The sequence below is a fragment of the Erythrolamprus reginae genome, chromosome 1 (genome assembly GCF_031021105.1).
Source record: "Erythrolamprus reginae isolate rEryReg1 chromosome 1, rEryReg1.hap1, whole genome shotgun sequence".
Taxonomy (NCBI): Eukaryota; Metazoa; Chordata; class Lepidosauria; order Squamata; family Dipsadidae; genus Erythrolamprus; species Erythrolamprus reginae.
The window spans coordinates 214,920,809-214,933,929 of NC_091950.1; the positions used below are offsets into that span (position 1 = coordinate 214,920,809).

The window sequence follows — 13,121 nt, forward strand, 5'->3', positions numbered from 1 at the left end:
CGGGGGAGGGGGGGTAAAAAGTTTGGACAAAAAAAATCTCTCTCTTCCTCCCTTTCGCTCTATTTCTCCCTATTTCTCTCTCTTCCTTCCCTTCTTTCTCTCTCTCCATCCCTCTTTCTTTCTTCCTCTTTTTTGCTCTTTATCTCTCCATCCTTCACCTCCTATATGTCTTTCTCTCTCCCTTGCTCTCTCTCTGTCTCTCTTGCTATCTCTTTCTTGCTTTTCTCTCTCTTTCTTGCTCTCTCTCTCTTTCACTGTCTCTTGCTATATGTCTCTTTCTTTCTCCACCCTGGAGCTCCCTCTCGCCGCCCCCATTTCCCCGCGACCGCCTGGGGCCGCTGCAGCTGGCACCCTCCCACTCCCGCTCCCACCGCCAGTGCCCTCCCGCCGGGCCCCAAAGGACACTTGCCGCCGACACCAGGGAACTCCAACTGGAGCTCCCTCTCGCCGACCCCATCTCCCCGCGGCACACCGGTTGGGAAACGCTGGCCTATACCAGTTTTTCAAAAAATATTAATTAAAAAAATACTTCCCATTTTTTTTCTATACCATGGTTTTTCCCGCCCGATGACATCATACGTCTGGAACCAGCTCCCCCCGGAGATTAGAACTGTCCCCCACTCTCCTTGCCTTTCGTAAACTCCTTAAAACCCAACTCTGCCGTCAGGCATGGGAGAATTGAGACATCTCCCCCAGGCCTATACAGTTTATGCATGGTATGTTTGTGTGTGTGTATGTTTGCTTTTAATAATGGGATTTTAGTGGGTTTTTTTTAATTATTAGATTTGTTGTACATTGTTTTATTGTTGCTGTGAGCTGCCCCGAGTCTGCGGAGAGGGGCAGCATGCAAATCAAATCAAATAATAAATAAAATAAAGTAAATAAATAAATAAAATAAATAAAGGTAAGCAGGCCGCCTGCTGGCCGTTCACCTGTCAGGTCGGGGAACATGCCATTCTCCAGCTCCAGCCTTGCCTCGGAGCCTCTGCCCATTCGCTGTTCACCTTGGTCAGGCCAGGGGATGCGCCATTCCCTTGCTGCAGCCTTGCCCCACCCGAAGCCTCTGCCCATTCATCTTGGCCGGGAAACACCATTCCTCAGTTCTGGCTTCCCTGAGGTCTCCACCCGCATGCTGCCAGCTCGCCCTCTGCCTTACGCACCTTCGTCTTCATCCACCACTGATATTTATTTATTTATTTATTTATTTATTTATTTATTTATTTATTTATTTATTTATTTATTTATTTGACTTGTATTCTGCCCCTCTCCGCAGACTCCATTCCATATTCACCCACATCATACATTTGTACAAAGATTAGAATTTTGGCAGTTTTATTTTCAGTCCTTTTGCTAATGTATTCCTAACAGGTTAGCTGTGGAAATGCAATACATTTTTCTTGATAGAGACCTCTTAGATCTTGTCAGTGCAAATATAATTTTTTGCCTGATATATCATCTTACACTTAATTATGTAATGATTATAAATTGCTGTAAGAAAAAAATTGGATGTGATTACTACTAAGAATATTAAGATAAAATATAAAATGATCCTAATAGAATAAAAATAATGGAATGAATTCAAAGTGCTTCACTTACAAATAAAATTTAACTATGTGGATATAGTACACAAGGATACCTGGTTTGGTAATAGTACTTTATTTTTGAAAAAGAGTATAAGAATAGCAGTTGATTGCCAGATGATTATGAATCGGCAGAATATCCTGGCTACTGAAAAAGCAAATACAATTTTTTTTGCTTCATCAATAGAATTATATTTTGTTTCAGTTCAGAAATAAATATAAGATTATGACATATGTAGTATTTTAAAAACAAAAAAGAAAAAATATTTTGAAAAATCCATTATGTAAGTTTCTACAGTTGGCATTTCCTTTGGCATCCAAAATTTCTCTAATGTGTCAATTTTGAATGTAGAGTCACAGTATATTGCATCCAGAGTAACTTCAGAAGTTTGAGAAGAGTTAAAAATTCAACAGTGTCTTGCTCTGTTCAATCTAAATTTATATCACCAAAGACACAGTGATTTAATACTGAACAGTAAAGGTTAACCTGAGAAACATATTTTGTTGTTATTTATTTAATTATATTTCTATGGTGCCCAATTACCTAGGGGCTCAGGGCGGCTCACAACAAAAACGAACATGAATTAGTATAAAAACATTTCAATTTAAAATAATTGCAGCCACTATTATTTTACAAATTTTAAAAGATTATTCCATTTCTTCAGTTAATCATATGCAGGGATTTGTTTTTATGAAATTTAATTTTCTATCAGGTACAATGGAACTGCATCTAATTATTGCTTACAATATCTCTTGCAATGAGTTCTTTCATTATTTCATTGGTCCCACCATAAATTGGCTGAACACGAGAATCCACAAAAGATCTGGGGGGAAAAGATATTGAAGCATATAAAATAAGCATACCAATACTAATAGACTAATAGACGAGTGGGGACAAATTCCCGCCACCAGTACTGGCGAACCAGTCCAAACCAGCAGCAACCCACCAATAGTTACTTATCATACCATATACAGCATTAAATAGTTGCATTTTCTTTTCAAATTATAATAAAACATAATCTTTTCTGTCAAATGTCAAGGCTGGGAAGGAAAAGCAGGGAAAAGGCTGTGTGTTTGTGGGTTTTCTCTGTTTGCGAAATAATCCAACCAGTTAGCCCTTTTATAAAATGGATGTTTTATAACTGACCACAGCAAATGGGCACATTTCCCACATGAAGTATTTTGTGATAGTAACCACAAGACTCAAAATTCTAGTAATCCTAAGAAATCTACAATATTTAATTATAGGACACCAATATAACATAGATGTTAAAGAACTCCTTAAAATAGCTGATATAAAATTAAAATATAAAATAAAACTTGAAACCAACAAAGGGGCCATAAAGTTGTATATAAAGGGAACGTACTATCAGAAAACCTAACAATAATAAAAACATGAGCCTGCTGCTCACACTGTATGAGGTAAGCTGAGTGGAAAAGTAAAAGATTCCTGAAGTATTTATGTTCAGTTTGTTCAATTAAACTGCATTACTAACAAAACAAAAAAGAGCAACTTACTTTGCAATTGGGTACTCCCACATATATCCCCATCCTCCATGAAGCTGCACACACTGAGTAGCTACATTGTTTTGGAGATCAGAAGCCCTTCAAGAATAGATAAGTCTGTTTCAAAACTATTTGAATTGTTATACCCAAAAAATTACTTTCAATTATCACTTCTAGCTGCATTTTTACAAAAACACATGAGAAGTTTTAACAGCTAGCAAATACTGTATATCTAAGCAAACATGCAATAATTTATATACATATAATTTATACATTATATGTACAAAATCTCATTTTGGCAATGGCAATTGAACAAAAATTTATACCTACATTTAAAACACTTAACAAGATATTCATTATACATAAATGTTCAATACAAACGATTTAATGGTTTTTTCTACTGAAAATGTTTTCTATTTCCATTTAAAGTATGGAAAAATTATCTGTACCAAGAGAATATTTTATTCAGTAATGAAATCTCCATATCACTATATGAATATAGATAAAATCAAATTCAATTACACAAAAGAGAAATAACTTTAAGAAAGATACTTTAAAGATTACATTGGAGAGTAAGATAAGCATGTAATGAATGGCAATACCCAAAATATATATCTAGGTACAACCATAAATAAGCATTCTGCACACTGTGGGAAATGCTAAATAGTTATGTACAACTGCAAATAGATGAATCATTTCCAATTGCCATTTCAGTCCAATAATATTCTATATTACTGGATATTTTTCATGTAGACTTTAAACTTTGGGCTTATTTTACTAATTTTCGTAAGAGACAAACATTTCAAGAAAACGTGTTCTGCTCTTTCTGCTAATTTTATACAGGTAGTCCTTGACTTACCATCATGATGGAGCTCAACATTTCTGTTGTTAACTGAGACATTTGTTAAGTGAATTTTGTCCCATTTTATGAACTTTCTTGCCACAGTTTTTAAATTAATCATTGTACAGTGGAACCTCGACATACGAGCAGCTCTACTTACGAGCTACTCGAGATAAGAGCTGGGAGGGGAGCGACATTTATGTTCGCCTCCCGAGCTCACATTCGGGACACGAGCGCCAAGGAGCTGTCTCCTGAAGCCGAACGCTAACTTCCGCGTTCGGCTTCAGGAGACAGCTGCGAAGCGGCGCGGGTGTTTTAAAACGTCGCAGCCGGCCTGGGGGGTTCGGGGGGGTGCTGGCAAGCCCCCCAGGCCGGCTGCAACCTTTTAAAACACGCGCGCCGCTTCGCAGCTGTCTCCTGAAGCCGAACGCTAACTTCCGCGTTCGGCTTCAGGAGACAGCTCCTTGGCGCTCGTATCCCGCGGGTTTTAAAAGGTTGCAGCCGGCCTGGGGGGCTCGGGGGGGTGCTGGCAACCCCCCCAGGCCGGCTGCAACCTTTTAAAACACGCACGCCGCTTCGCAGCTGTCTCCTGAAGCCGAACGCTAACTTCTGCGTTCGGCTTCAGGAGACAGCTCCTTGGCGCTCGTATCCCGCGGGTTTTAAAAGGTTGCAGCCGGCCTGGGGGACTCGGGGGGGTGCTGGCAAGCCCCTCAGGCCGGCTGCAACCTTTTAAAACACGCGCGCCGCTTCGCAGCTGTCTCCTGAAGCCGAACGCTAACTTCCGCGTTCGGCTTCAGGAGACAGCTGCGAAGCGGCGCGGGTGTTTTAAAACATCGCAGCCGGCCTGGGGGGTTCGGGGGGGTGCTGGCAAGCCCCCCAGGCCGGCTGCAACCTTTTAAAACACGCGCGCCGCTTCGCAGCTGTCTCCTGAAGCCGAACGCTAACTTCCGCGTTCGGCTTCAGGAGACAGCTGCGAAGCGGCGCGGGTGTTTTAAAACGTCGCAGCCGGCCTGGGGGGTTCGGGGGGGTGCTGGCAAGCCCCCCAGGCCGGCTGCAACCTTTTAAAACACGCGCGCCGCTTCGCAGCTGTCTCCTGAAGCCGAACGCTAACTTCCGCGTTCGGCTTCAGGAGACAGCTCCTTGGCGCTCGTATCCCGCGGGTTTTAAAAGTTTGCAGCCGGCCTGGGGGGCTCGGGGGGGTGCTGGCAAGCCCCCCAGGCCGGCTGCAACCTTTTAAAACACGCGCGCCGCTTCGCAGCTGTCTCCTGAAGCCGAACGCTAACTTCCGCGTTCGGCTTCAGGAGACAGCTGCGAAGCGGCGCGCGTTTTAAAACGTGGCAGCCGGCCTGGGGGGCTCGGGGGGAAGCCCCCGAACCCCCCAGGCCGGCTGCGACGTTTTAAAACACCCGCGCCGCTTCGCAGCTGTCTCCTGAAGCCGAACGCTAACTTCCGCGTTCGGCGGCAGCGGGTTTTTTTGTTGTTGCACGGATTAATTGACTTTACATTGTTTCCTATGGGAAACAATGTTTCGTCATACGAGCGTTCCGACTTACGAGCCTCCTTCCGGAACCAATTAGTCTCGTAAGTCGGGGTTCTACTGTAATTGTTAAGTTGGTAACACAGTTGTTAAGTGAAAGTGATTTCCCCATTGACTTTGCTGGTCAAAAGCTGCAAGTGATCACATGACCCCACTAAAACTGTTGTAAATATGAACCAGTTACCAGGTGTCCGAGTTTTAATCACATGACCATGGGGATGCTGCAACAGTAAGTATGAAAACTAGTCATAAATCCCCCTTTTTCAGTGCCATTGTAACTTTGAATGGTTACTAAATAAACTGTTGTAATTCAAGAACTACCTGTATTTTACTTCTTTTACCCATCCAGTTAATTTAATCTGATGTCAGTAGTATTTGCTTGGGAGCTTTCACTTTAGTGAAATATAAGTTAATATGTAACAGCAAAAAATTTCAAGAGCTATTTCTGGCTAATGAAAAACGGAATTGTAATGAATCTAGGTAAAGCTGCTTATGTAACAAGGAACTGGTTATTTTCACGGGTATAGATATTTTCATGTGCATAGGTCTTGGCGTATTCAGATCTTTTCCTGTGTAAGATTGATAGAATCTTGGTGGTGTTTCAACAAGGTCCTACTCATTATCTTCAGGCTGGTGCTTTCGGCTTTGTGCTAGGGCGAACAAAGCATGGTCTAAGCTGTCACTCTATAAATACTGGTGGGGGATGTGTGGAGTGCTGGCTCAGGTTGTACCCCACTAACTAATCAGGATGTTACAGTACCCAACCAACCTGCTTGCAGCAACTGATTGTAATACTAATAGTAATCACATAGTGATTACTCATTCTTCTAGAGAGGCTGAATGGTCATTTATTAGATATGCTCTGATGGATTTTGTATTGCACATGGAATGGACAGGATTATTTCTATAATCCTTCCAGCAATGATTCTAATGAAATCCCATTTAAAGCAAAACCAAGACTGCTCAGTTAAGGCCCCCTATATATACTGTACATATTGACAGTGAGTGTAAGCAAGAAAATAGAACTAAAAATAGGGTAACTCATTTGAATTTTCTGCAGAAGGTACTTGTTTACAATTCTTGAGTACAATATGAGTTTATTGTCACTATTCAGATTTACATATGACATGAAGTCCTTATTTAATAGACATACCAATATTTAGCCATTGAAGCAGTAGTAGAATCCAGGCATTTCCGTGAATGAAGTTCAATACAATTATCCACAAATGTTCGAGTTACACAAATCTGTGTTTTCAATTCTGCTAACTTGTGTTGCACTGTCTTCCAATTGGAAAAAAAAATACAATGTCTTATGTTTCAATACTTGCAACACATTATGAATATCTCAATTATATCTCCATAATAGTTGCCAATATTTAGCAAAAAATACTTTTTAAATTTTCATTTTATTTTTTTTATGTTCAAAGACAGTGTCCATAGAAATTCTTAAAAAAACTATGTAAAAATACATTTTAAGTCTTAATATTAGAGATAGTCCTAGATAATTGAGCCAAAATTTTCTTTTCTTTTTTTATACTTTATTAGTTTATTTAAAAAAAAAGGGAAAGGGGGGATGGGAGTACAAAAAGAGAAGTAGGAGGGGGATGGGGTAAACAATATTTTTATACAGTAGCTTATATATATTGTTGTATATACATTCCAAATATTTGTCTATAGGTAATTATTTTGTATTCAATATTCTTATTTAGATAATCTTATAACTGTAGTATTTAGTAGTCCAGGGGTGACGTGGAAAGGAAAGGTAGTTGGAAGTGGGATAGAAAAGAAAAGAAAGACGAAACAAAGAGAAAGAAAGAAAATAAAGAAAAAGAGAGGGGGGGAGTACCTGCAAACTAGCAGGAATATGCATTGTGACGACTTAGTTTAATTATGTTTGTTATTTTTGTGAGTGAGAAGTATTTGTGAGTTATGATATTAGTAAGTTATTAGTAATTATCGAGTGGATTGAACTCAGACAGGGATGAACCGTTGTACTCACCTGAACGGTCTTCTCCAGGTCTTGGAAGGAGAGTCCATCATGGGTTTAGCTCGAGTCTTATTGGTAGGGACTGAGTTATAAATTAATATAATTATCATATTAATTAGGTACCGCCCCCTTGCTGCCCCTGTACCTCAGTTTTAAAAAACGAATTCAAGTAATAATATAATTTTATTGAACAACCAACCACAATCAGTAACTGAATGCCACAATAACCATGGTTCAATGGGAGGGTATGGACTCTCCTTCCAGGACCTGGAGAAGACCGTTCAGGTGAGTACAACGGTTCTTCTCCCATGTCTCTGGAAGGAGAGTCCATCATGGGATATACCCAAGTTCCAGAGTTCCAGGGAGGGAAATCATTGAATCATGTCCTAGTAGGATCACACACTTGCTGTAAAACTCTCCTCCCAAAGGACGCCTCGGCCGAAGCAAATGTGTCCAGTTTATAGTGCCGTATAAAGGTGGTAGGGGAGGCCCACGTGGCCGCCCTACAGATGTCCTCTATCGATGCCTGTGTAGCCCATGCCGCTGAAGTAGCGGCACTACGAGTCGAATGAGCCGTGATTCCACTAGTCAATGTCCGGGAATCTGCTTTGTATGCCTCTGTGATACAAAGCTTCAACCACTGGCTAATGGTCTGCGAAGACACCTTGAGGCCCAATCGATGTTGACTAAACGAGACAAACAGAGCCTCCGACTTGCGGAAAGGAGCAGTGCGCCTAATATAAAGTTTCACAGCTCTGCGCACATCTACTTTATGCCACTTAAGCTCCAGAGGATGTGACCCATGCACGCAGAAATCTGGCAGGACAAGTTCCTGTGTCCGATGAAAATGGGTGTTGACCTTTGGTATGAACGTTGGGTCCAAACGGAGAACAACCTTATTAGGATGGAACGTACAAAGGTCCGGCCTTACTGACAAGGCAGACATTTCCGACACTCGTCGTGCCGATGTAATGGCCACCAAGAACGCTGTCTTAAGGGATAACATCCTTAAGGAAACCGTCCTCAGCGGCTCGAATGGGGGCGCTGTGAGCGCTTGTAGTACTATGGTAAGATCCCAAGTAGGAAAACGTCGTATTGGTGGGGGATGCCGATTGGCAGCCCCTTTCAGAAAGTCCCTGATCAAGGCATGGTGAGCCAACGAACCACCATTTCCTGGTCGAACAATCGTTGCCAAAGCCGCCACCTGCCTTTTCAAGGTGTTGGGAGCCAGCCCTTTCTCTAGGCCGGATTGTAAGAATTCCAACACCACTATTACACTAGCATCTTGCGGTCGCTGATGCCTATCCCTACAAAAGGTGGCGAATGCGGTCCAAGTGGCCTGGTAGATCCTAGTCGTTGAAGGCCTCCTGGCCGACTGGATCGTAGTGATGACATTCTCAGGAATATGCCAGGCTCTCAATCTGTCCCCTTCAAGCGCCAAGCGGTCAGATGGAACCACTGTGGCTCCGGATGAAAGATTGCTCCCTGAGTGAGGATGATTTGGTCGTCCGGGATCCGCCAGGGTGGAACTATTGAGAGTCCCATTAGGTCGGCGAACCAAGCCCTCCGCGGCCAATGGGGTGCCATCAGGATGATCTCCGCCTGTTCCACTATGATCTTCTCTATCACCTTGGGAATAAGTGGCGTTGGCGGGAAGGCGTATAGCAGTTCTTTGGGCCACGGGGAATGTAAAGCATTGGTCCCCTCGGCTCCCGGCGTGGGAAACCTCGAATAAAACCGGGGAAGCTGAGTATTGTACGTAGTCGCAAACAGATCCACCGTCAGGGTGCCAAACCTTTTGGTCACCTGCTGGAACAACAGCGGGGTTAGACTCCACTCCCCTGGGTCTACTGTTTGTCGACTCAGCCAATCCGCCTGAGTATTGGTTTCCCCCGCAATGTGCTCCGCATGGAGAGATGCCAGGTGGACCTCTGCCCAGTCGAAGAGGAGCTGAGTCTCCTCCATCAGTCTGAGAGATCTGGTCCCCCCTTGGTGGTTGAGATGCGCTCTGGTCGCGACATTGTCCATACGAACCAGCACATGCTTTCCCCGAAGGAACGGAGTGAAATTAAGCAGGGCGAGGCGGACAGCTTTCAGCTCCAGGAAGTTGATATTCGTTGGGGTCAAGTCCTGGGGAAGCCACAACCCCTGAGTCACGTGACAGTCCACATGTGCCCCCCAACCAAGGAGGCTTGCATCCGTGGTCACAATGACTTGTTGTAAGTGGCCAAAGGGAGACCCTCGATGTATTGCCCGGGACTGCCACCATTTCAAGGAGGCCCGCAGGCGACTTCCTACCGTGACCAGTCTGTGTGTATGACTGACCCGTCGTTTCTGGTACGGGAGTAATGTCCATTGCAGCGTGCGAAAATGATACCGTGCCCAGGGAACAATGTCCACGCATGACACTAGTGTTCCGAGCACCTTGGATAAAAGGGCCAGCGTTATCATCCGCTGGTGCTGCAACTTGTTGACTAAGGCCTGAATGTTGCGTCGTCGTTCCAGTGACAGGTAAACTTCCATGGTGGTAGTGTCTATCACCGCGCCGAGATGAGTAATAGTGGAGGTGGGGAAAAGGTGACTCTTTCCCTCGTTTATCGTAAAGCCATGTTCCTGCAACAGTGTTAACGTGGCTCGTAGGTCTCGCTGCGCAGTCGCCAGATCCCTGGCCAGTAAGAGGATATCGTCCAAGTAAGCGATTAGTCTTATCGATCGGGACCATAAGGAAGCGATCAGCGAGTCCAGTAACTTCGTGAAGGTACGCGGGGCGGAGGATAGGCCAAATGGCATTGCCCGGTACTGGTAGTGCGTCCCCTGGACATAAAACCGGAGGTATCTCCGGTGTCCCGGATGGATGGGGATATGCAAATACGCCTCCTTCAGGTCGATGGATGACATGAGATCTCGGTTCCTGATTGACGGGAGAATGGTGCGAAGGGAGGCCATTTTGAACCTGCGGTATAGCACGTACCTGTTTAGGCGCTTCAGGTTCAAAATTAGCCTGCAACCTCCCGATGACTTGGGTACTATGAAGACCCTGGAGTAGAACCCCATGCCCTCCATGTGGGTTGGCACCTTCTCGATGGCGTGGATCTCTAGATGTGCGATCTCTTGCTCTAGCAATGCCCGCTTGGCAGCATCGGCGGGCACTGGACAGGGCACAAAGTGGGTAGGTGGGAGACATAAGAATTCGAGGCGGAGCCCTCAGGTCACTGTGTCCAAAATCCAAGCGTCGGAGGTTGTGGCCGTCCAGGCGGTACAAAACCTTTGGAGTTTTCCCCCCAAAGGGACCTGCCCTGTGGAGTCACTTGGCTCCACGGAAACCTCGTTGGTTGGAGCCACGAAAGGGCCGTTTTGACGGTTGATATCCTCTGCCCCGGCCCTGGAAGTAGGTCCTATCGCTGCGGTACGAATAGGACTGACCATATTGGCCCTGCGAATAAGGCCTGGAGGCCTGGGTAACTCCGGAAGCTGGGTCCCATCGAAATGGCTGCCGGCGTCGGTACGGGGTGCTATTGCGATCCTGGCGCCTAGAGGATCTGGTGAGGACCTTCCTCTTGTCCTTGTCCTCCACCAGAACAGCCTCCAACACCTCCCCGAACAACTTCGTGCCTTCGAAAGGGGCAGATGACAAGCGCCACTTCGACTTGGCATCCGCCTGCCAGTGTCGAAGCCAAAGTAGGCGTCGAGAAGAAATAGTAGAGGCCATGCCCCTTGCGGCAAATTTCGCTGCCTGCAAGGTAGCGTCCGCCGAGAATTCGGCCGCAGCCAGGAGCTTGTTGAGATCCTGTTTGAGACGAGGATCTTCAGGTCTCATCCGAGCCTGAACCTCCTGGAGCCACATGATGGATGCCCTATTAAAGATGGATGCCGTTGATGCAGCTCGTAGGGCCCAGGCTGCCATCTGATGGGCCTTTCTCAGGAGGGTTTCGGCCCGTCTCTCATCCGGCTTAAGACTATCCACCGTTTCGGAAGGAAAGGCGGCATTGGACACCAGTGTGGCTACCGGCTTGTCCACAGGCGGAAACTGCAATAGATTCTCCATCTCACTATCAAATGTGTAGAAACGACGCTCTACATTAGAAGGGCCTTGGGCCGCTGCTGGGTGTTGCCAGGTGCGCTTGATGTTCTCTAAGAATATCTCCATTGCAGGAACAGTATCGGACTCCCTGGGCTGCTCCTTACACAGGGAAGCAGAAGTTCTGAGCCCATCACCTGCATCCGGAGGTGCCGCCGCACCTGGCACATCCAAGGTTTGTTTCACCTTGTGCAAGAGTAGCCTAAATAATGTTGGCTTAAATAGCCCCGCGGGAGTGGGTTGTTCTGGAAAGGCATACTCATCATCAGACAGTTCATTGTTCCCATGCTCACTGTCTTCTTCCAGCAGCCCAGTGTCTCCTGCCAGTGAATCCAGCCCAGGTGGGGGCGGTGGTGCTGACCAAAGGTCCCTGGGATGGTATGACTGCGGTAATGGAGGTGTCACACTCTGGGCCCCAACCACCATTCCCTGCGCATAAACGTTAGCAATCATGTCCTGCAGGAATGGCGGGAAGGCCTGCCAGGCATCAGCTTGGGATCTAAGCCCTGCAGCTGTAGGTGTGAAAGATGCAGAAGGGGCCCCAGTTGGCTGGGTTGCAGTAGAAGGCCCATAGTAAACCTGGCTGACTGAAGCAGGCCTCTCTGATCTGGCATGAGGTGAGGGTAATGGTGGAGTTGGGCACGGTAAGGCCTGGCGATCTGGAGACCAGTCCTTCTCTGTAGCAGAACCCAGAGCTCCCAATGCCAGTGTCCCTGCTGTTGGAAACGGCTGGAATGGGGGTACATGCAGAACCCCTGAGGCTGGAGAGGCCAATGCTGCATCTAAGCGTTGCTCTAAAGCCCTTATTTTTCTCTCAGCCTCCTTCAAAGAGGAAGAGGTTTGGGAGGACTTGGCCTTGGACTTAGAAGAAGTCCTTTCTTTGCCCTTGGGGGGTGCCGGAGCAGATTGGATTTGCTCCCCTCCCTGATCCATCTGCTGATCAGCCATTCTTGTTCGAGTAATGGGGCAGCGTTTACTCACAAAACTGTAGAAAATCGTTATACTAGAAGCACTACACACAGAATGAAGGACTTAGTTCCTGACAGTTGCTCACCACGTGAGTAGCTGAGCCAATGAAGCGTGTTGCCGGGCAGAATAAAGGCCTGGCTCCTGGCGCCCTGCCAAATCGCGCCTAAATCCGAGCGGGAAATCCCTCCCGCGCGTCAATCTTTAGGCTAAAATGGCGGGCGCTACCAACTGCCGCCCTTGGGGGGGGGGTTTGAGGTCCCCCTGGTTACGATATGCACGGCCCTTCAGGCGCCGTGACTTTTTGCGGCTTGCCAAAAGGCTTGGGGATTCCCCGCTCTCCGCTGGGTCCCCAGCGGCCGCTCGCTTTCTTCCTCGGCTTCGGCTGCGAGCGCTTTGAGCCTTGTAATAGCGATCAGCTGTGAGGCGCTCCGAAACTGATCCCAGCTTCAGCCAGGCAGCGCGCCTGCCGCTCGTTCAAGGCGCAGCCTTTTCTCATTAATTCGAAACGTTTTCTGCTGCCCCCTTAAGTGGGTAGGGGGCGGACCCCTCCCACTTGGGGTGAATAAGCTAGATATGGCCACGGAGGTCAGGGATCTCCAGCTCAACCTTCCTCTTCAGGGCAG

The 13,121-nt window shown here is 46.3% G+C and overlaps 1 protein-coding gene across 1 annotated transcript in view; it reads right to left on the reverse strand.

Moving 5' to 3' along the window:
- Positions 1-1,640: 1,640 nt before the first annotated feature.
- The window catches only part of ACADL (acyl-CoA dehydrogenase long chain), a 43,191-nt gene continuing 31,710 nt past the window's right edge, over positions 1,641-13,121 (reverse strand). The window contains exons 9-12 of the mRNA XM_070732153.1: positions 6,618-6,745; positions 3,099-3,185; positions 2,326-2,404; positions 1,641-2,012 (exon numbers count right to left, since the gene is read on the reverse strand). Coding sequence (XP_070588254.1) covers positions 1,980-2,012; positions 2,326-2,404; positions 3,099-3,185; positions 6,618-6,745 — 327 coding nt within the window. The 3' untranslated portion in view covers positions 1,641-1,979. The remainder of the gene's footprint in view (positions 2,013-2,325; positions 2,405-3,098; positions 3,186-6,617; positions 6,746-13,121) is intronic.